The sequence below is a fragment of the Mustela putorius genome, unplaced genomic scaffold, assembly GCF_011764305.1.
Source record: "Mustela putorius furo isolate JIRA1106 unplaced genomic scaffold, ASM1176430v1.1 tig00537227_pilon_pilon_pilon, whole genome shotgun sequence".
NCBI classification, from domain to species: Eukaryota; Metazoa; Chordata; class Mammalia; order Carnivora; family Mustelidae; genus Mustela; species Mustela putorius.
This window is the reverse complement of record NW_025422368.1, coordinates 9,729,856-9,752,528: the sequence shown is the minus strand read 5'-3', so window position 1 is coordinate 9,752,528 and position 22,673 is coordinate 9,729,856. Positions and strand designations below refer to the sequence as shown.

General features: G+C 39.1%; 1 protein-coding gene across 4 annotated transcripts in view; it reads left to right on the top strand.

Annotated features, from left to right (window-relative positions):
* ANO6 (anoctamin 6) overlaps nucleotides 1–22,673 on the top strand; it is a 192,628-nt gene that overhangs the window by 130,843 nt on the left and 39,112 nt on the right. For all 4 annotated transcript variants that reach the window (XR_006604655.1, XM_004765581.3, XM_004765580.3 and 1 more), the window contains 4 exons: nucleotides 1,032–1,147; nucleotides 7,373–7,507; nucleotides 14,537–14,642; nucleotides 18,702–18,762. Coding sequence is in view for 3 of the 4 variants with exons in the window: in XM_004765581.3 (XP_004765638.1) it covers nucleotides 1,032–1,147; nucleotides 7,373–7,507; nucleotides 14,537–14,642; nucleotides 18,702–18,762 (418 nt within the window). In the remaining variant the exon portion in view is untranslated. The remainder of the gene's footprint in view (nucleotides 1–1,031; nucleotides 1,148–7,372; nucleotides 7,508–14,536; nucleotides 14,643–18,701; nucleotides 18,763–22,673) is intronic.

Below are 22,673 nucleotides of genomic sequence, written 5' to 3'. Positions count from 1 at the left end.
TGTGGATGACGACGTTATTGAAATGTACTGTAGATGATAATAAACTAGGATACAAAAGAGCTACTTGAGGCACATGTGTAAATAGAGAGCAGAGAGCTGAATGGAGTAGATTCTGAATTTCCTAGTGAAGAGACCCAATATGGCAGCCCAGACTGAGGGTCCATGTGTTTTATATTTGGTGGCAAAATTAGTGAGTATAGCATGATACAAATGCTAGGGATACTTAAGAATAGCTGTCATGAATATTAATGTGGGATGCCAAAGTTCAGTAGTATTCAGTTGGCATCCGCCCATGCCCAGTTCTTTCCCGCTAAAGCCTCTTTCAATTGCAGTGATCCCACATCCAGCCTAAGGAGTGATCTCGTGTGGCATTTGGAAGGGAAGTGAATGGAGGTCAGGACCTATGTTAAGGCTTACTTGGTGATAAACTGGTTCTAGTATAGGAGGGAGAAAAACGAGTCAGATGGGAAGAGTGACTGAGTTTATGTAGAGGCAGGAACCTTTGTTTTTTGAGTAAATAAAGTATATAATATGTCATACTTCTTTGTTGTTCATATTCTGCGTGTTGTTCCAGAGTAACTGCTGAACTGGGGGGGGACAAAGATGCCTGGGTTTTAGAATTGACCTTGGTACTAACCAGCTAAGGCCCTGGTTCGTCCCGGGCATCCAGGGAGAGTGTGGCTAGCAGGTGTTCCTCCACTGTGGCTGTTTTGCACTTGAGCAGCCCAATTTTTAACTGTTTAGGAGTTGGCATGCTTGTGGGATGTAAGGCATCTCTGGGGCTCCCACCAGGTACCTGAGGTATTCTCTAGGATTATAACAACCAGGTATTCCTCCCCACCCACAATTGCAAGTGGCCGCAAGTGATTAATAATACCACTGGTTGAAAATCACTAAGAATTAGATGATCCATCCATCCCTTCCAGCAAAGGAGAGCCCCCTAATCCTGTGACGTACGAGTACCATATTGAATAAACAGTTCTGTGAACACCTAGTGCTTATATGCTCACTTGTTTGCTTCTGCTTCACAGTGCACCTTCAACCATAAGTCAGAGGATGTCAGCTGCCCGAGTGAACGGTACCTTCTGTACAGGGAGTGGGCTCATCCACGAAGTATATACAAAAAGCAGCCCTTGGATCTTATCAGGTGAGGTGTATAGAGAGCATGCCAGTGGGAGGACTCAGATTGCTCTCTGGCATCAAAGTGACAGTATTCGAAGAGGATTGGCGCCCAGGGAAGCTCACCCAGACCCCTGAACTTCGTTGCCCACAGCGTTTTTTTGTTTTGTTTTGTTTTGTTTAAGATTGGTGTTTATTTATTTATTTGACAGACAGAGATCACAAGTAGGCAGAGAGAGAGGAGGAAGCAGGCTCCCTGCTGAGCAGAGAGCCCCATATGGGACTCAATCCCAGAACCCTGGGATCATGATTTGAGCTGTAGGCAAAGGCTTTAACCCACTGAGCCACCCAGGCACCCCTGTCCACAGCTTTTTATTGAGGCTTTGTTAGATAGGCAAGAGTCACTGAGTCATTGCCTTTGTGGCTCAGTCTCCAGCCCCTTCCTTTCCCAACATACTATGGCTCAAAGCCCCCCAGTCCTCCAGTCACATGGTTGGTCTTCCTGGCCTGGCCAGTCTCCGTCCTGAGTCATCCCATTAGCACAGACTAAGGGCCCTCCATGAGTCACCTCACTGGCATCAGCTGTTGGGTGGGGTCCCAGGGGTTCTTCGTGAGTAACAAAGACACCCTTATCATGGGCAATTCCAAAGGTTTAGAGGTTACCTCCCAAAATTGGGAATAAAAACTTACCATAGTCCTCATTACACAGGAGTAAATGTTAGATTTAGCTTAAATTGTATGGTAAGAGATACAAGTTTTCACTGCTTCCCTGTATCTGCTGCTAGAAACTCTTTCACTATATCTAACAAGGTATGATGACTAGCTCAGCATTTATTTTCTGAAAACACCAAGGTCAGCTGCTTTCCAGAAACTTTTGTTGTTTGGGCAAGGCTGCTGGAGAGAGAGATAGACCAAAAATAATGAAGAAACAAATAAAAATAAGCAAAGAAGTAAACAAAATTTCTGATTGAAATGAAGAAACGCCATGATGAGTTGGGGTGAGGGGAAGGAAGTGAAGAAAGTTACGTTTGAGCGGGCAACAGATGAACTAGGACCTGGCGAATGAAAAGGAGCCAGGATTTTGTGGATTAGAAAGAAGTCATTCTTGGCAGCTTGCACGATGGCCCATGAGGTCCAGGGTCACTGGCAAGTGTGAGGAAATATAGAAGACCTGTGCTAAGAAGAGAAGAATGAGACACAGGTTAGAAGGGGGGTGGCTGGATCACGGAAAGGAGGTTAGATTTTAAGGACAGTGAAAAGCACTTGTGATGCTTTAAGTACTCCCATAATTTTGTCTCATTCACACATTGCAAAGATAATTTGGGGAATGACTGACAGGGGCCCCAGGAAGCAGGGAGAGCAGGTAGGAGGCTGTCGGAAAGGCCAGAGGAGAACTCTTAGCAGCACAGTTGGAATGGGTGGTAGGGGAGTCCGTGGGACTTTGTTGGGGGTTGAATGTGGAGAGTGAGGAGCGGAGAGTCAGGCTCCCCCAGGTTGACCTGGGGCCAAGTGCCTGTTTTTTCTACCTCACCTCAGTGCCCAATGACATGGGAAAACCACTTGACATTAAAAGTAAGAGTTTTAAAACATTGAAGAGTTTTTGTTTTGCTTTGTTTTACATTTTCTTATGGGAAATTTCAAACATAGGCAGAAATATAGGACAGCCAAACCGCCTGTATCTGTCTCCCACCTCCAAAAATGAGGGGCTCCTCCCTAGTCTTGTTTCATTTTTCTCTACCTCCTTCTATCCCTTTCCACTGGAGCATTTTGAAGAAGACCCCAGATATCATTATATTTCATTAATATTTCATTCTCTTTTAAATGCAGTCTGAATACTTACAATCATCAAAAAGCCATGTTCAAATTTTCCTGATTATCACAAAAACTTTTTTTTTTTTAACAATTTTTAGTTCAGATCAGAGAACCAAACAAGGTCCAGATGGCGCAATTAATGTATTTCTCAATTGTCTTCTAATCTTTCCATTTCTTTCTTCCTTGTGACTTTGGAGGAGTTTCTCCATTCTCTATTTTACTGACTTCATTCTTGTGCTGGTATTGGACTTGTTGCTGTGTCCTGTGTATTTGCTTTAGCTAAGTAATTTGTTCCTCATTTGAAAATTTGATCTGATTGCGGTTCAGCTTTGTAGAAGAATACTTAATATGTGGAGTTTCATACTTCTACCAGAAGCTACATAATGTACTGTTTCTTCTGTGTGTGATGATAGCAACCATTAGTGATCATTGCTTAGAGTCATTTCATAAGGGATTTTATTTTGCTATTTCATTTGGTCATACTCTTAATTTCTTCATTTTTTTTAACTGGATTACAATCATAAAGAGGCATTTTCTTTCATTAACTCCAGGTATTCTATAGGATAAAATTTTAAAAGAGGGTGTTTGTGCATATGTAAACATTTGAAGCTGATACTCACATGTGATTTTCTTTTATGTTAAACCCAAACCATCTGATGGCAGGGTGTTGGGTTCTTCATCGTCGTTTATTGATTTTTTTGGTAAAGAGAACAATTTCCCCACTATTTTAAGTATATTTTGCTAAGGAAAATGTATTTTTTTTTCTAACTATTCCCTGTCCCTGGTCCACATGTTCCTTTCCTTGCTTCCCACTAGTAATCCTTTGAGCATTTGGGCTGTTAAACCTTTAACTGTGGGCCCCAGGGATTACCTGAAGGGAAAATCAGTTCTTTTCCAAAAAGCAAACCAAATAAACCAGAAAAAGCAACTGGGGGAAACACATTTTGCACAGAAAAAAAAAAAGAAGAAGAAGAAAGAAAGAAAAGGAAAGAAAAACTACCTCCCAAACTCCCATTTTTACCCTCAAAGTGAGAAACTATGATATCCGTAAGAAAGGACAGGAGTTCTATAAAAAAGGGATCATTCCTTTTTTTAGGATACAATGTGATTCTTAAAAATGTAATAGAATAGAAAAACCCTAATCATAGTATTAGAAAATAAAGTTGAAGAAATTGTACAGAACACAGAGCAAAAATATAAAGAGATAGAAAAGAAAAAGGACAGGAAGAAATAAAAATTAGAAGATCAGTCCAGGAGATGCAATGAACAAAGAGTAGGGTGCTAGGAATGAGAACAGAGACAACATGGGGAGGAAATCCGAGCAGTGTCTGAACCATATTGCAGAACAATAGAGAGCATGAGGAGTCCCTCGTGTCAAGCAGTGCTGTCAGGAATCAGGAAGACAGCCAAAGGAGATGAGCTGAGAACAGATAACACTAGAACATGCAGGTGGTACCAAGAACTGATGATTGGCAAAGCCAAGAGCTGATGGAAGAACCAGAAGAGGCTTGGGAAGGCTAATGACTGATAAAACTCCTTAAAAAGGGAGGACTTCTGCAGCAAACTGTCAGATTCTCCAGATTCGGACTTTTCCTTGTCTGACCATATTTGAAAGACAGCGGCCCCAGATTGGTCTCTGAACATAGAGAGACCCTCCACTGCTTGAATGTAATGAGCACTAAGTGTCACGAGTGGACCTGGACTAGACTGAGTCCTCATCTCACCTGTACGCTCGGGGACTGACTGCATTTGGTTCATTAATTTCTTACCCTCATTGTATCCTGTCTGTTGTGTGACTTTGTATTGTGTCTTGCCCTGTGTGGCGTGTATGAAGCCAGATCAAATGTGCAGGGTAGTGTTATTGAGTTTGGAGTCGCAAAGCTGTTACAGTTGTGCAAATCTTGCTTTATGAGTGAGTAAAGCTGACATTGTGGAAAGACACAATTTGTACCTACACACCTTTATAGCACACTCGGGACAGGAACTGAATGTGCCAGGTCTCCAGATGGAAGGAGCTTACCGAGGGCTCAGAGGATGAAAGTGGAGCCAGCCAGTCACCTCAGCATGTCATCAAGCCATGACAACATGACACCTCAGGACACTGAAGACAAAAAGAAGATCCTGAGAACTTCCAGAAGGAGAAACAGAACCTCCAGAAGGAGAAACCTTCATTTGAAGGACCAAGACTCAGAATAACACCGAACTCCTCAATGACAACACTGCGGGTAGAAGAGAAGAGAGCAGTAACTTCAAATTTGCAAGGGATGTGATTTCTTACTTTCCAACTCCACAGGTGGTCAAGCTGTTTAAATAAGTGCGAAGAACTTCTGCCATTTAAACGTGCAAAGTAGTGGAGGTGTTGCTCCACGAAGGAAGAGGAAAACATGGCTTCGGTACACAGGGATTCCCAACGTGAGAGAAAAATGGAGAGATTCCAGGTGATAGCTCTGTGCAGGGCTAGAGAATCATTCATTTGGGTTGGAGAAGATCGGATGGGATTCATTCAAGGAGGTGAAAGCAATAGACCACCTCATGTGTTTGAAAGTACTGAGCAAATTACATGTTAGGTCAAAGTCTGGGGTTGAATTGTTGGTAAGCATACAGAAAACTAAGCGGTGAACCACCGTGACAATTACTAGAACTTTCTGACCCCTTGCTGAGTATATACTTTTAACTTAGATCAAAAAGCTGAATTTTTAGAAATTGATGTTAAGAATTGGAATGTTCTTGGCAGAAAAAGAATGATCACAATATCGTATTTGAAAGAATTATTATATTTTATTCCCAGCCTTTCAGCAGGAACTTGGAGGCAGTTTTTGGTCTGGATTCAAAAATTCTTTCTGATCTTCTTGCCTCCAATATAATGTAGGTATCTCTGGAAACAATGAACTCCCTGTCATGCTAAGTATCCAAGCAGGGACTGCCTGACTAGCTCTAAATGAGGCAGAATATTTTTACTATTGGAGAGTTGGACCAGTAACCTCTAACATTCTTTCCAGTTTTAAGTGTGGCATTTCTAGTGTGGATGGTTGATAAGAACATATCACAGAAAGCCTAACAGCCAAGATGTTGCAAACCCATTGCCAAGCTTTTCTTTCTCAGCACTACTCTAAGCCTGTCATTGACCTACAGTTTATGAGTCAGACAGCAAAGTCCCAATCACATAAAAATGCAACACTTGGTTCCTCCTGACTCCTGATTCCATGTCTGGGCCAGTCCTTCCTTATCCCCAGGGATTAGCCTACACCCAGGCCTATGACCTCTGAAGCTGACGGCAGGTTCAGCCCAGGGATGTTCCTGTCTGAAGGGAGTCTCCAGGGACTCCAGGCCTTCCTCAGAGCTTAGTCCCCATCAGGCTAAGCCCAAGGACCTCAACCCAGCTCCTTACTATTGAGCTTGAAGTCTCATAGAGGTCTTTAAAGAAGCAGAGAGCTAAGTAAATATAGTTTCTGTGGGCCAGTACTGAGCCAGGAGTGACTCAGTGTAGGAAAGTATGAACAACAGCAGCCGTCCCCTAACAATCATCTCAGTGTGCTCTCCTCACCTCTCAACTCTCTCCTAGTCCTGAACTGCATCTGTCTCCCTTTTAGGAATAGTCTGGTGTGGGGGCGCCTGGGTGGCTCAGTGGGTTAAGCCTCTGCCTTCGGCTCAGGTCATGATCCCGAGGTGCTGGGATCAAGCCCCGCATCAGGCTCTCTGCTCAGTGGGGAGCCTGCTTCCTCCTCTCTCTCTCTGCCTGCCTCTCTGCCTCCTTGTGATCTCTCTCTGTCCAATAACAAATAAAAAAAAATCTTTAAAAAAAAAAAAAAAAGGAATAGTCTGGTGTGGCTCCCTGCCGTACCTCCTTTCTTCCAAAGGGGCCTTCTGGACTCTTCCTCTGATCAGTTTTCACAATTTAGAGAAAATGGAAGTGCTAGATGTAAGGAATACAGCCCAGTGGATTCCTCAGTCATTGTCAGTGACTTCTCATCAGTCCTTGTATTTGTGATTTACACTAATTTATTTCTGATGTACATGACACTGAATCCAGGGGAGTTCCCTGGACAAGCAAAAGCAAGTGCCTGGGAGTGGATTGTTCATGTTCATTTGTCTCATGCATGTTACAGTCTTTTGGAGAATGTATCAGATGTGTTCGTGTTTACAAAGAATGATGGTGATGTATTCTGTTTGGTTACTGTGTAGCATTTTTCTTTCCTTCACCCAGTTCTAACTGACTTTGCTTCATCAGGCTTACCAGTGATCTGTAGTTCTAGGATATATAAAATACTTGTTTCCTAGTGGAATTTGGGGTCTTTATGAAAAGGAACATGTTTTAAGTATGAATTGAGTAAGAGGTCTAAGCTTAAAGCCTCCAGTATTTAAAATCAGAAATTGAGGTTAGGATGAAGATGCAAAGCGGTTTGGTGTGTCTTCTAAAATCACCTTTTCTGTCTTTCTTCAGGAAATATTATGGAGAAAAGATTGGAATCTACTTTGCCTGGCTGGGCTACTATACTCAGATGCTCTTGCTGGCCGCAGTTGTAGGAGTGGCTTGCTTTCTCTATGGCTATTTTAATCAAAATAACTGTACGTGGAGGTGAGTTCTGTTTATTCCTTGTTACTGTGATGAAAAATTCTGATGAGAGATTCAAAAATTCCCAAAATCAAAAATTTGAAAATTTTGATTAGACATACAATTATTTTCAGTGTCTTAGGCAGTTTTAGTAAAAAGAAGACTCATCACAGAACACTTACTGCCTTGGATAATATATCCCTTTTGTCCTGAGTGTAATAGCTAAGTGAAGTGGAAAAATTTTTTTTTTAGATAATGCAGCCCAGTTTCTGACAGGAATATTACCCTTAGGAAACACTCCAATTTTTAAGACAATACTGTATTTGAAAAAGAAAGGCAGTCTGGAGGGAGAATTGTCCTTGAACTTCTGCTCCCCAGAGGAATGTTCCGCTCAGGCCTACAGATGGGAGCCGAGAGGCGCTCTGATTTCTTCAAGATTTCAGAAGCAAAACTTGATAAAATTGGTATTTTTATGCTTTTAGAAATGACTTTTTAATATATATTAGGAAATTGGTGTTTAGAAATTCAAGTAAACAATACTTTTGCTTTTGTTCTACTTTTAAAAAATTAGGCCTTACAGTGTTATGGAAAAAAAAGTAAGTGATAAACAATTAGTTTGTGCTTGGTGTTAGAATTAAAATACCAGCTGCACTGTCTAAAGGGAAAAAGCATGGATGCCAGAACATTGAATTTCCCCAATACTGTTCTAAATTGTCATTATGCCTCTGCTTTTGGTAGTATCCACCTTTAGAAGGGATGCCACACTGAAGCAGGCATTTTCTTGTGTTCACCTGGCCTCTCTCCAGCTGTGACAGCCAGATCAAAATTTCTGGGCACCAGCTATGAGCTAGCTGATGACCAGATTTTTCTAGCCCCAAGCATATCAGCCTGGCTCCCGAGGCAGGAAGCTTACATGGCAGCTCTGATGTATAGGCATAATTGTCCATTCTATTTAACGGAGAATTCTGAGCATTTTGTACCCATTATGGCTTCTTAGCTAGAAAACTGCAGATGGTCTTTGAAGTACTCTCTTCTCTTCACTGAAAATAAGAGTTCAGGGCCAGAGGCTGAATGTTGCTACCTTTTGCCTAAATTTGTCTCTCACTTATTTTGTATTCTCCATTATTTTGTATACTGTTCCAATCAAAAAAACAAAAACCATAAAACAACATCTCAAAAATATATTTTAAAGTGCAAATTAGCGTTTTTATAAGGTTCTTGCATTGTGGCTGTCCTCATTACAGGTCATTTTATACAAACACCCTGACAGTCACGGCACATGTTTTCTACTATTTCACACAGATTGGTTTACAGAAATCTGGGGCAGGGTCTTGGGGATATACTCCCTGTGCTCAGAACTGTTGGAGCTTTAATTACTTACATTAAGTATTTTTAAAATACATGCATTTAAATATTTTCAGTTAAGTTTATTACATGCTGAGTAGATTCACAGGAATAGAAAATGTATTTAAGGTCTAAGGAATAATGATCCCTCACCAGTTTAAAGAAAACAACATTACTCTGACCTCGGAGATGCTTCCCTCAGTTGCATTCCCTCACTTTCCACTTTGGAAATCAGAACTACAGTAAATTTTGATTTTTTTATCATTCCTTTAAATAGACTGTGTATTTTTTTTTTATCACATATATCTGTATCCCTACAAAATATATTTCATTTTGTGTGCTTTTGAAAATATGCATGTGTAAGTGGAGGTTCCTATAGGTATTTCCTCTTTCTCAAAATCTTATGTTTAAAGCTTATGTCCCTCTTTAAACATAACAACTTTATTGAGATATGATTCAGGTACACTAAAGTGTGCCCTTTCACAGAGTACAGTTGAGTGGGTTGCCTTTTCATTTACTTGATGGTGTCCTTTGAAACACAACAGTTTTTAATTTTAATGAAGCCTAGTTTACCTAATTTTTTTCTTTGATTGCTTGTGCTTTTGGTATCGTACCTTAGAAAGCATTTTTATACAGAGTCATAAAGATTTTATCAGCGTTTACCATCTAAAAGTTTTATAGATTTAGATCTGTGATTCATTTTTTACCAGGTATGTATCCAGGGGTCTGGGGACCATTATTGAAATTTTTCCCTCTAGGATTATCGGAGCACTGTTGTCAAAAGCCATTTGGCTAGAGGTGTAAGAGTTTGTTTATGGACTCTCAATTGTTTTCCATTGATCTCTGTGCCCTTTTCACAAATACATACTATATTGATTACTGTAGCTTTGTTAGTAAGTTTTGAAGTTGAAAACTTCACACAACGTTTTCTTTTTCAAGATTGTTTTGGCCATTTTGGGTCCTTTGCCTTCCATGTTAATTTTAGGATCAGCTGTCCATTTCTGCAAAAAAGCCAGAATTGCATTAAATCTGCAGATCAATATTAAGACTTCTGATCTATGAACACAGAATGTCTTACCATTTATGTAGGTCATCTTAAATTTTTTTTAATAAACTCTTTTTTAGTTCTCACTATTTAAATTTCACACTTCTTTTCTCAAATTAATTCTAAGTATTTTATTCTTTTGATGCCATTATAAATGAAGTTGCTTCCTTCATTTAATTTTTGGATTGTTCATTGCTAGTGTATAGACATATAATTGCTTTTTGTGTATTGATTTTGTATCTTATAACCTTGATGGGCTGGCTTATTAATTCTAATAGTTCTTTGACGCATTTCTTAGAATTTTAATCCAAACTGTCATGTCATCTCAAATACAAGAAGTTTTACTTACTCCTTTCCAGTCTGGAGGCTTTTAATTTATTTTCCTTGTGTGGTTGCCATGATTAGACTCTCCAGTATAATATTAATCTTAAGAAGAAAGCATTCAGTCTTTCACCAGTAAGGATAACATTTGCTATGGGTTTTTCATAATTGTTCTCTTATTGAGTTGAGAAGTTCCCTTCTATTCTGAGTTTTTATTTGCTACTCTGTTAAAATAACATATTACATGAATGGATTTTTATGTGTTGAACTATCCTTGAATTCCTGAATACATCCCACTTGATGATGATTCTTTCTATATGTCACTGGATTTGCTTTGCTAGTATTTTGATGAGGAATTTTGCATCTGTATTCATAAGAGATAGTGGTCTTTAGTTTTCCCTGACATCTTGGTATGATTTTGGTATCTGTAACATTGGTCTCATAGAGTGAATTAGGAAGTGTTGCCACTTCTTTATTTTAAGAAGGGTTTGTGAAGCATTTGTGTTGGTTCTTTAAATGGTTGATAGAATTCCCTAGTGAAGCCATCTGGGCCTAGGCATTTCTTCATGGGAATTTATTTATTTATTTATTTATTTTTAAAGATTTTATTTATTTATTTGATAGGCAGAGATCACAAGTAGGCAGAGAGGCAGGCAGAGAGAGAGAGGAAGGGGAGCAGGCTCCCTGCTGAGCAGAGAGCCAATGTGGGGCTCTCTTCATGGGAATTTTTAAAAAAAAATTTTTTTAATTACTAATTCAGTCTCTTTACTTGCTATTGGTCCATTCAGATTTTCTATTTCTTCTTGAGTCAACTTCAGTTATTTACTTCTTTCTAGGAATTTATTTCATCTAGATTACTTAATTTGTTAGCATACAATTATCCATAATATTCCCTATAATCCTTTTTATTTTTTAAGTCAATGACAGTGTTCCTCTTATCACTTCTGAATTTAATAATTTGAAACTTTTTTTCTTTTTCTCAATTAGTCTAGCTAATATTTGTCAATTTTGTTGATCTTTTCAAAGAACCAACTTTTGTTTATGCTGATTTTTCTGTTTATCTATTCTCTATTTCTTTTTTTTGCCTTTTGCTTCTCATTTGAGTGCTTAATTCATTTACATTTAATGTCATTTTTTTTCCTGTTTGGTCTTTTTTTCTTTATTCTTCTATTAAGACTTTTTTTGTGTAACACAGATATTTTCTAGTATACCATTCTAATTCCAGTTTGTCATTTCTTACTTTTTTGTTGTTATTTGCTTAAGTGGTTGCCCTGGAGATTGTAATTAATATCTTGTTGTAAAGCAATTTCATTCAGTTTTAATGTCAACTTAATTTCCAGTGTTATGCAGAAACTTTATATCAGTACTGGTCTTCTCCCTTTGTGCTCTTATTCTCATGCAAATTACATCTTTATGCATTATAAGCCCATCAGCACAGTTTTATTTATTTATTTATTTTTAAAGATTTTATTTATTTATTTGAGAGAGAATGAGTGAGAGAGAGAGCCTGAGAGAGGAGAAGTTCAGAGGGAGAAGCAGACTCCCCAAGTAGCTGGGAGCCTAATGTGGGACTCCATCCTGGAAGTTCAGGATCATGACCTGAGCCAAAGGCAGTTGCTCAACCAACTGAGCCACCCAGGTGCCCAGCACCATTTTATATTATTGTTTTATGTAGTTGCCTCTTACCTCAGAAGAAAATAATTACATACAAAAATATATTTATAATGTGTTATTTACCTGTGTAGTTACCTCTACCAAGTGCTCTTTATTTCTTTAGGTGAGTTTGAGTAACTGTCTAGTGTCCTTTCATTTAAGCCTGAAGGACTTTCCTTAGTGATTCTTGTGGAGCAGGTTGGCTAGCAACATTTTCTTTCAGGTTTTGTTTATCTAGGAATGTTTTAATTTCTCCATTTTTTTTTTTTTTTCTTTTGAAGGACAGTTTTGGAAGATATAGAATACTTGACTGACCCATCTTTTTCTTTTTTTTTTTTTCTTAAGATTTTTATTTATTTATTTGATAGATGGCGAGAGAGGACAACAAGTAGGGGGAATGGGAGAGGCAGAAGCAGGCATCCTGCTGTGTGGCTTCACAGAGTCATCACTGCTGTTGTTTAGTTAGTTATTATCCTGAACAAATTCTATAAAGTCTTTATTTTTGGTTGCATGTGACCATGAAGACTGTTTTCAGTAAGCTTAGTTGTCAGCTAATGATCGGACAGGATTTCTCTAAGTTCTGGGAACCAGTCATTCTTGGAGCTCTTGCCAAGTTGCTCTGTGTGTGTCTATGAGGAATGCCTGTAGCACTTTAGCAGGCCATTTGCCTGTCTTCCTGAGCCTCTACTTCCTGCTTATGCAGAAACTCAGAGCCACTCAGAGATGAGGAATTAAGGTTTTCTCAGGTCTTTCCTGGCCACCTGTACTATCCTACACATGCTCATGGCCTTCTACAGTCCTAGGAATTTATAGGAACTTTTTAAAGCCCCCTATCAGTATCTCATTCCCCAATGTTTCCTTTTAAGTTTCTTGATCTGCATCTTGTTGGCCCCTCCTGGTATTGCACCATAGGCAGTTGTAACGTTAATCATTCCTCCTAATGCTTTCAGCAGACACTCTGGGGATAGGACCATTTGCACAGCACATATGAGCTCTGAGATGGGTCAAAAATGACAGATCCGGATAATGGAGCTTTTCCAGGGAGCTTTCAGACTAGTCGAATAGTGACAATTCTCCAGGGATGGATTTTTGGGGGCTTAAGATCACTTCTGCCTCATTCAGTGGCTCCTAGGCTACCACAGTGGCTGTTGTCTTTTAACCCTACCATTAGGCTTAGGAGATGGGGATGGGAATAGGTCAAGTTAAAATGTCACAAAGCTCACTATCATTATGGAGATTTAGCTATTTTTACTACTCAGATTGCTGTAAGCTCTTGTTTCATTTCCAGAGTTCTACAGATGACTACAAAGGTTACTTTTCACAAATTTTGCCAGTGTTTTTATGGAAGAGCAGTTTTCCCAAGATCTTTACTCAGCTATTCTAGAAGTGTTTTCCCTGCCAGTTTGCTTCTAACTGAGTTATTTGCAAGGATAATGAATTCTGCAACTCCAGGGCCATTAACATAGGAGTCCATCTGAGAGGCTCTGCCCTCCCCCCACCCCCACCCCCCCCCCCCCCGCCGTGCGCCAGGGGGCAGTCGGCACCCTGTTCTAAGTTTGTTGTTTTTTCCTTATTAATTTGTAGGAGTCCTCTGAATACTCTAGTGAATAGTCCTTTGTCATGGGTTTCATGTGTTGCAAAACTTCTACCAGTTTATGGCTATTTTTTCTTCTCACTTTATGGTCTTTTAATGAAGTTCTCACTTTTATAAGATTTTGAGTCAATCAATATTTTCCTTTACTTTTTATTTCCTCATTAGTGGAGTTTCTCCTTACCCCAATGTTATCTAAATAGCCTCCCCACCACCCAGCCCTAACAAGTTCCTACTGCTGCATTCCCATTTTCCACTTGGAGTGAGTTTGTATGTAATAGGCTTTAGGAGTTCAATTTCACATTTTTCCATAAGGATATTCGATTGCAGCAAATGTCACTTCTCACTTTACTAATTTGCTGGACCAGCCCTATCCTAAGTCAGTTGCTGTATATGCCGAGGTCTCTTCATAAACTCTGTGTTTTTTCTTGCTCAGTTCCTTCTTCTGCCAACAACCTCTTGTTCTTGAGGAATGTCTTGAATGGTCTGACCATTTTGCTCCTTTATTGAATTTATGGCTCAAATGAAGGAGAAATGACATCTTCATATATTGATTCTTCCAAATTATGAATATGATAATGTATCCATTAGATCTTAACTCTTTCAGAACAGTTTTATCATGTTCTCTATAAAGATTATACATCTGAAATTTGATTTATTGCTAGGCTCTTTATTTTTCTTAAGCTATGGAAAATGTTATTTTAAAAAATTAATTTCTAATTATTGCAGATCTATAGGGGCACAATTCCTTTTTCTGACCCTATGTATATTTTGTATACGGATTCTGTGTTCAGCATCCTATCTTTGTTTCTCTTGACTTACTGTGCTGGCAAGGCCCCTGCAACTGAAAAGAAGTAGTGATAACAAGATACTTTACCCTGATCTAAATACTTTTAGCATTTTACCATTAAGTATAATTTTTTTTATAGGTTTTAGGTAGCAAGCTTCTGTTAGGTTAAGGAAGTTCAATTTCTTTCCTTGTTTTATAAGAATTTAGTTATTTTCTTATTACAAATGGTTGTGTGATTTTATGATGCTGCTAAAAAGGAAGTCCTAGTCATTAAAACATTTTTAAATTTTATTTTTCTTTGTCCTTTAGCAAAGAAGTTTGTCATCCTGATATTGGTGGCAAGATCATCATGTGTCCTCAGTGTGATAAACATTGTTCATTCTGGAATCTCAATATTACTTGCGAGTCCTCAAAGGTAATTTTTGTTACTCCAAACATTTGCAAATAATGAAAGATTTTTTTTTTTGAATAATTTTAGTACAGCCTGGATTTTTTTTTTTTTCTGCGAAATTCAGAAGGGTAATTTTCAAATAAACCTCCAAACATTCTGAAAGGTAGACATAGAATGTATGTGTTTATTCCTCTTGTACAAATAGTAAATTGAGATGAAAAGCCTTATCTAAAATCTTCAGGTGGGTCCGTAAAGAACTACAGAATTGAACTATTAGAGTATTTGAAGTAATCAAAGCAGAAATCTCAAAACCAGCTTATCTCATGAATACTGTTTAATAGATTTACTTACTATAAATCTTTTCCTTATTTCAAGTGAGTAGAAACCTGATATTTGTACTTATGTTTTTCCACTTTCAAGGTGTGCTGAAACTAAGTTTGGTTTTTTAAAAGCCTTGGTCATCATATTTAGGTGTGTCTATGAATATGCATAAGAAAGGCTTTGTATATAAATGATAATAGATATTCACTTTGTCCCAGAACATTCCCAAAAAATACATCTGGCTCCCTTAAGCATGCTGATGATCTTGAGCTATATGACTTGTTACAACCCAGGAGGTTTAGGACAAGTACTGAGACTAGAGGTAGCTTACTGAAAGGCATGCCACAAACTCTGGCTGGAAAGAAAGGTGGTCATCTTACTTTGGAGAATTTTCCTGACAACTTGGACCTACTGTTTTCCCATGTTGTGATCTTTTTCTCTGTCCCCTTGTTCCACAATGGAAGTTTAGGGACCTTTAAATTACTTTAGAATATTCTAACCTGCTCCATCAAAGTCTTATTTAAACCAAATACATACCTATTATAATGGTGATACTTAGAACTTTTATTTTAAAAGATCCTTGAACTTATTATTTTGACATAACCCTGTGAGGGAGGCGAAACAGGTACTCCCTCCATTTTACAGATTAAAACACTGCGGGTTGAAGAGGTTAAATAATTTGCTCAAGGTCACCCACCTAGTAACTGATGAAGCCAGAAACTGACAGCCAATCTGTGTTTCTTGCCATTACTGTGTTCCTCACCAGCTGACGGTAGTAGCAGCCACTTCACTCACAAATTGAGCACTGTGTTTGAAAAATGTTCTGCTACTTAATTAAGATGATTGCAGGGTATTGTCGACACATGGATTTTTACTCTTAATTTATGAATTAAAGCAGATTTCATTGCTTCTCCCCCAGAAACCAACACAAATTCTAGACTATAAAAATCTGTCCTAAATCACATAAAGTAAAGGACTTGAAACTAGCAGGAGGGAAGCTGCCTTCCAGTGATGTTGACTCATAAAGGTCACTGGGTAGTGCATATCCTTGGACACCAGGGTTAAGGCAAATGCCAGTGATAACACCAGAGGCAAACTCTACTCCACAAACTGTAATTGGAAAGTTCACTTTCCTTAAGAAATTCTCTTTCAAATACGAGACCCCCATTTCATCTCTCAGTTCTTCTTTTCCACCGACCCATCCTTAAACACATGACTTTCAAAGTATGTCCCTATCTACATTTTTTTCACTGTTTTGGAAAAAATGAATCCTTTATCCTAATTTCCTAAAGACTTCTTTGAATCTTAGAGTGATTTATTCTTTCATATGCCTCCTTCCCTTTGTAAGAGAATTACATTTTTAAAAAATTTTAAAAAGGAGAAAAAGCAGCTTTCCATGTCTTTCTTTGGTTAATTCAATCATTTCTTCATTTATACATTTATGTATACATTTCTGCCTCTTTTTTTTGGAAAGAGAGTATTCACTGATGGACATGAATGCTAAAAGGATTAATAAAGTAGAAATAGAAAATCATGATCAAGGAAATGAGGGAACAGTTATGGAAATAATCAGGATTGATGTTGTTTGTGTGACTGAACATTAAATAAGTTTCTTACTTTTTGACTGGCAAGATGAAAGGGAAATGTGGTAACTTAAAATATTTTGTTCTCAGAAAACATTGTTATAAAATTTTGGTTTTATTCCTTTGGAGGAAGAAACACAACAAATGGTCACTTTTCTAGATTTTCATTGGTTCCTCTGGTTTCCTGCATATACAGCCTTCTCTTTTCTTTCCTGTTCCCTGTGATTAGAGCAGGATGCTGATTGGGGCTGCTCTTAATACATCTGTGTTTCCCCATCTCTGCCCTCCAGTCAAGCAAACTAAGCTAAGCTTTTTACCAAGAAAGCCCCTTGCTCCTCTTCTTCCCCAATTCCTGCTTATGGGGTATGTGGAGACGCCAGCCATCTTGTTCTCTCTGCTGAGTCCTCAGTCTTCATAAATGTGGCAAAAATGGTAACTTCCTCCAGACCACCTGACTCCATCTTGTAGGAGCTCAAGGCACATCCTTTACCTTGAGCCAGGCAACTGGGGTGATCTTGGCATTAGTGGTAAACCTGCTTTTTCTTGCTACTCCCCTTTTTTCTTTTTTCTTTCACACTGATAGATAAGCATCCACTGGCTTTTTCTCAACATGGTAGGGCTAAGAATTCAGAGGTAGGGTTTTTTCTTTCTAGAGTAGGTACTCAGGGGTGTCAGAGCAAGTAGGGAAATATCAGATAGAGGTGTGCAGTGATTCCTAGGAGAAACATTAGACAGAATTTTCAGTAATACCATAATAACACATGGGACGGTTCTGCATAGGACTTTCCTTACAGTAATTTTCACTGAGGGATGAGGCATAACATTAAATGAAAGCTTTGGTTCCATAAAGAGTCCAGACTGGAAGATTTGAAATATTGGTCCATGGAATTCTAAGACTAGAGGATTAAGTGGGGGGCAGTGTTCCCCAGACTGGCCACTCACTTATTAATTCTGTTTTTCTTGAGCTAATTTTTAAGAGAAATATTTGCATCCCAGTTTGGGATTGTACTTTCTGATCAGCTCCAGATAGAGGATTGAAGGGCATCTATATGCTTTGGGAAACACATGTACAAGTGTTTTGTGGATATTCTTTTATGGTTAAGTGGATATTCTTTTATGAAAATAATATTTTCACATAGGTGAAAGTTTACCAAATTTATGTCAGTATATAAAGGGTAACCAACAAAGTTACCTAAAACAAAAAGTTTCTTTAGAACCAACTTTGAATTTTCTTTAGCAATTGAAAAAGGTTTTTTTTTTAATCCTATACCTTCTTTTTGTACACTGTCTTCTTTACTTTTTGTATGATCTGTGCAAATCTATAATAAAGTTGATATTCTACATGTTTGCCACTTTTTCCAGTACCTTTATATTTTATAGATTTTTTTTTTAGGATTTTTTAAATGCTCACCAGAGGAAAAATTAGTAACTAATTTAAAGATTTTCTGGGAATCCCAAATGGGAGATGGGAGATAGGTTATTTATATACTAGCAAAAAAATGAAATTTAGCAGAACTAGAGGATAAAAGCCTTCTTTGTACAGGTGTGTCATTGATTGATTCATGGTTGTACCCACAGTAAGCTTAGCAACAGCCCCTGTCCTTACCTAAGTTAATGGTAGCCTCTGTCATTAATGGTAGAAAAGCCATCACTGGGGTTTGGGGATACAGAGCTCTCCTTGGGCAGAACCATCTCAGAATAAACCCCAGCCTTATACTCTTCTTAGCAAGAAAAGCAAGAATTCAGTAACTTACCCTCTGACCAGGATGAAATGATGATAAGATGCAAATTATAAGTCCAAAAGTTGCTTAAAGTCCCTTTTATTTGTAGAGCTATAGTACTTCAAGTTCACTATGACAGCTTATAAGAAGAGCCCTTCATTCAGAGGTCTGATAGAAACTTTAAACCGAATGGAATCTTGGCAGCTATGCCAATTGCTTTATCACGATATGGAAGGATTCCCTTGGAAAATGCACTGTGGTAAATACAGCAAAGGCTGTTTGCTTTCAAAACAACAAGAAATCCCATCTCCAAATTTGTAGTAGATACGGTGATTGTTAAACTAGGTATCAGCTTTAAAAGAGATTCAGACTGTAGAATACACAAAGTATTGCATATTTGCTAAATGCTAGTGAGTAGAAAACATGACTTAGTTATATGTCATTACTTTGTTTTCCAGAAATTGTGTATCTTTGACAGTTTTGGAACCCTAGTGTTTGCAGTATTTATGGGAATATGGGGTAAGTTACTTTCTTTTTTTTTTTTTTCTTTCAGTTTACTTTTGCATCTTAACACTAAAATACAACCCAAAAACCGTATGTCCCTATCTACATTTTTTTCACTGTTTTGGAAAAAATGAATCCTTTATCCTAATTTCCAAAAGACTCCTTTGAATCTTAGAGTGATTTATTCTTTCATATGCCTCCTTCCCTTGGTAAGAGAATTACATTTTTAAAAAATTTTAAAATCATGAGATCATACAATCTGCTAACTTAATACCATGTCACGGTTTGATATATGCTATCAAAGTAACCCAGTGGATTGCCTAAACTTCAGCTCCCTTAGAACTCAATTTATAATCCGTAAGGCCATTTTACGAGTTACCACATAAAAAAACTCCTTCAAAATAGGGTTGCTTAAAACACATTTATTATTTCTCATGATTCTCTGCATCAGCTGAGAGGTTCTCTAGTCACTTGCTGGCTCAGCTGATGGAGGCAGTGAGCCTGGCAGCTTCACTGAGGGAAATGGTCTGGCGGTCGCTAGGCTGGTTTGGTCTACCGGGCTCACCTGGGCTGCTTCATCTTGCTTCTATATTATGCCCTCTCCTCCACTGAGCTAGTCCAGGATTCTTCACATGGTGGCTTTAGGCTTCCAAAGAGAAGCAAGAGAGGACAAGTCCCAGTGCGCAGACATTTTTTGAGCCTGCGTTTGCATCAAGTTTGTAAATGTCCCATCAGCCAAAGTAGGTCATGGCCAAGCCAGCAACGATGTGAGGAGGTGGGAGCACTACCCCGGGGCTTGGATGCAGGGAGGCGTGGTTCATAGGGAGCCATTATTGTAACAGTCCCCACGGCTGTGGTCCACCTTGACTTACATGGGGTTGGGGTTCCGGTGAAGCCATACAGGAATTACAGGTGAGCTTTCTTCTTTATAGTCTTTTATATGAGCAAGTATTTATTAAGTTATGCGTTATGTCTTATAATAGTAAATAATAAATTCTGTTTAATAAGTAAAACAGATATAGTCCTAAAAAATAGAATTTTTTTTTTTTTTTTATTTGACAGAGAATGAGAAAGGGAACACAAGCAAGGGGAGTAGGAGAGGGAGAAGCAGACTTCCCACAGAGCAGGGAGCCTGATGCAGGGCTCCATCCCAGGACCCTGGGATCATGACCTGAGCCGAAGGCAGATGCTTAACGGCTGAGCCACCCAAGCGCCCCCCCAAAATATAATTCTTATGTGGATGTTTTAACACTATAGTTATATTATTTACTTTGAATAGCATCATTGTAATGAGGCAATTGTCATTTTTTCTAAATGCAAATATTTAAATGTTAATGTAAGCATTCTACTGTAGAAGAAAAGAACTGCATTTTCAAAAACAAATTCTTTCCAATTTTACTGTGTAAGTTAAGGGGGAAATAGAGCTCAGGTTGTAGCTAGTTGGGGGAATAATGTGACTCAGATCTCTTACTCTTGAGAAGACAGCACGTGAATGCGAGCATCTCATGGTGCTTTTCACATGTCCTTGAGAGTGTTTCCTTTTGCAGTGGCTGTGCCTGTTAGAAGTCACCAGATCTCAGAACAGACGATCCAACTGTTCTGGACAACTCTTAGAGATTAGTTGCCACTCCTTGATAAAGAGAACTTTAGGATGGCCAAACCTATCTACAAAGTTACTGTCTTTTGCATATTCAACATGTTCTGGCTAGAGACCAAACACTAGCTAATATTTGACACGTAGAAGAATAAAGATCAAATTCAAGGATTAAAATCCTCTGTACTCCTCTATTATAAAATATGTTATTCCCCACCCCATCCCCCCTCCATCCCCCCATAAGAGCACAGGTACTGAACACATGGGTGGTGCTCGCTTTACCTGTTATCCTAACCTTGGGCTTAGCACTGATTTGTAATGTACAAAATTCTGACACATCTGTTGAACTCCATATACTAATGGATGTTGACAGCCCTAATTTAGAAATACATTTTTTTAAAGATTTTATTTATGCACTTTAGAGATAGAGCACAAGCAGCGGGGGAGGAGCAGAAGGAGGACACGCAGATTCCTCAGCGTGCAGTGATCCCGACCCAGGGCATGATCCCTTGACCCTGTGATCACAACCTGAGCCGAAATCAAGAGTCAGATGCCACCAGGCACCCTGAAAACATTTTATTATTATTATTTTTAAAGATTTTATTTATTGATTTGATAGAGGGACAGCAAGAGAGGGAACATAAGAGGGGCAGTGGCAGGCAGAGGGAGGAGGAGAAGGCGGCTTCCCGCTGAGCAGGGAGCCTGACGTGGGCCTGGATCTCAGGACCACAACCTGAGGCAAAGGCAGATGCCCAGCCAACTGCGCCACCCAGGCCCCAGAAAACATTTTAAATAAATCAAAAATATCAACTAATTTTGGCACTGGAAAGACAAACCTGCCATTTCCCAGCTAACCTTGCTTTCTGTGATCATTAACTATACTGGGTTTATTGAACTGACTTAAGCATATTGAGCTGATTTTATGTCATCAGATTTTAGAAGGCAGAAAACATTTCAACATTGCTTGTAGCACCATATGTGTATCTTTAAGGATATGTATGTATGATGAAGTCTTAAGTGTCTTCTATTGCCTTTCCTGCTATGTCTGCGTTATGAGAACCACTGCTGTGAACCTTGTTATAGAACGTCAGAAACTGCAGAACCAAAGAGGAGGGAGGACCATGTGAAGTCTTTCATTTCACCACCATTCATAGTGTTTTGGTTTCTTTTTTTTTTTAAGATTTTATTTATTTATTTGACAGAGAGAGAGAGATCACAAGTAGGCAGAGAGGTGGCAGAGAGGGTGCGGGGGAAGCAGGCTCCTCGAGGAGCAGAGAGCCCAATACGGGACTTGATCCCAGGACCCTGAGATCATGACCTGAGCCAAAGGCAGAGGCTTTAACCCACTGAGCCACCCAGACTCCCCTCCACCATTTATAGTCTAGTAGCATCTCTTGTGTCCCCAGATCTATTTGAGTATTTTTACTATGTTTCTGTTCTCTAGGAATTATAAAAGTTGAAGATTGAAAACCTTTTGTAATAAATGTGGTATATATCATGTACTTACCTGAATAATGTCTACCCTTTCAGGCCCTGCCAGGCCACACATTCATACTGACTCAAGTCCTAAACACCAACCCAAAGCTAATGGGCCAGATCTTAGCATATACCTTTCGCCTTCCTGCTTGTTGCTTCGTACCTACTTCTGCTGGATTCTCCAAGAGCTACAGGCTTTTGGCAGCATGGCTGCATTTTTAACCTTTGAGTTCTAGGCTGGGCCTCATGATTTCCAGAAAAACACCAGATACTTGGCTTAGGGGGAGCTGGGAAATCAGGAAGGCAGTCCCCTAACCAACTACACTTGGAGATCACGGAACTGCTTTTGCCGGTTAGTTCCAGAACTGCACTTCTCCCGCTGCATGCACACCAGCAGAGTAACATAGCTCCTGCAACTGCCTGTGCCTCCATTCAACCCCACTTCTGGTTTAAGTGACACACACATGCACCTGACGGACATTTTATAAAATCACACCAGGAACCTGCACAGCAAGAGTCTGAAAAAATGTATTATTATTATTATTATTATTATTATTATTATTTTAAAACCTGGTCTTTTAGTGTAGAAGTTGGAATAAAGGCTGAGCAAGTTCATCTGCCCTGCTCAGCTTTGTGACTAAAGAGGTCTGAATGGTTTCAAGGCCCAGGAAAGTGGCCTGGCTCTCCAGCAGCAAACTTACAGCAGCTGGAATGCTACCATGTGCGTGTGTGTGCCTTGTCCTTGCACGGTGCTGGATATAACCACCCACGCTGTAGATGGCTGTCTTCTTCATGTGATGCAGCCTTCTTTTAGATGTAATGACACCATGATTGAGAGGACAAGCTCTTCTTGATT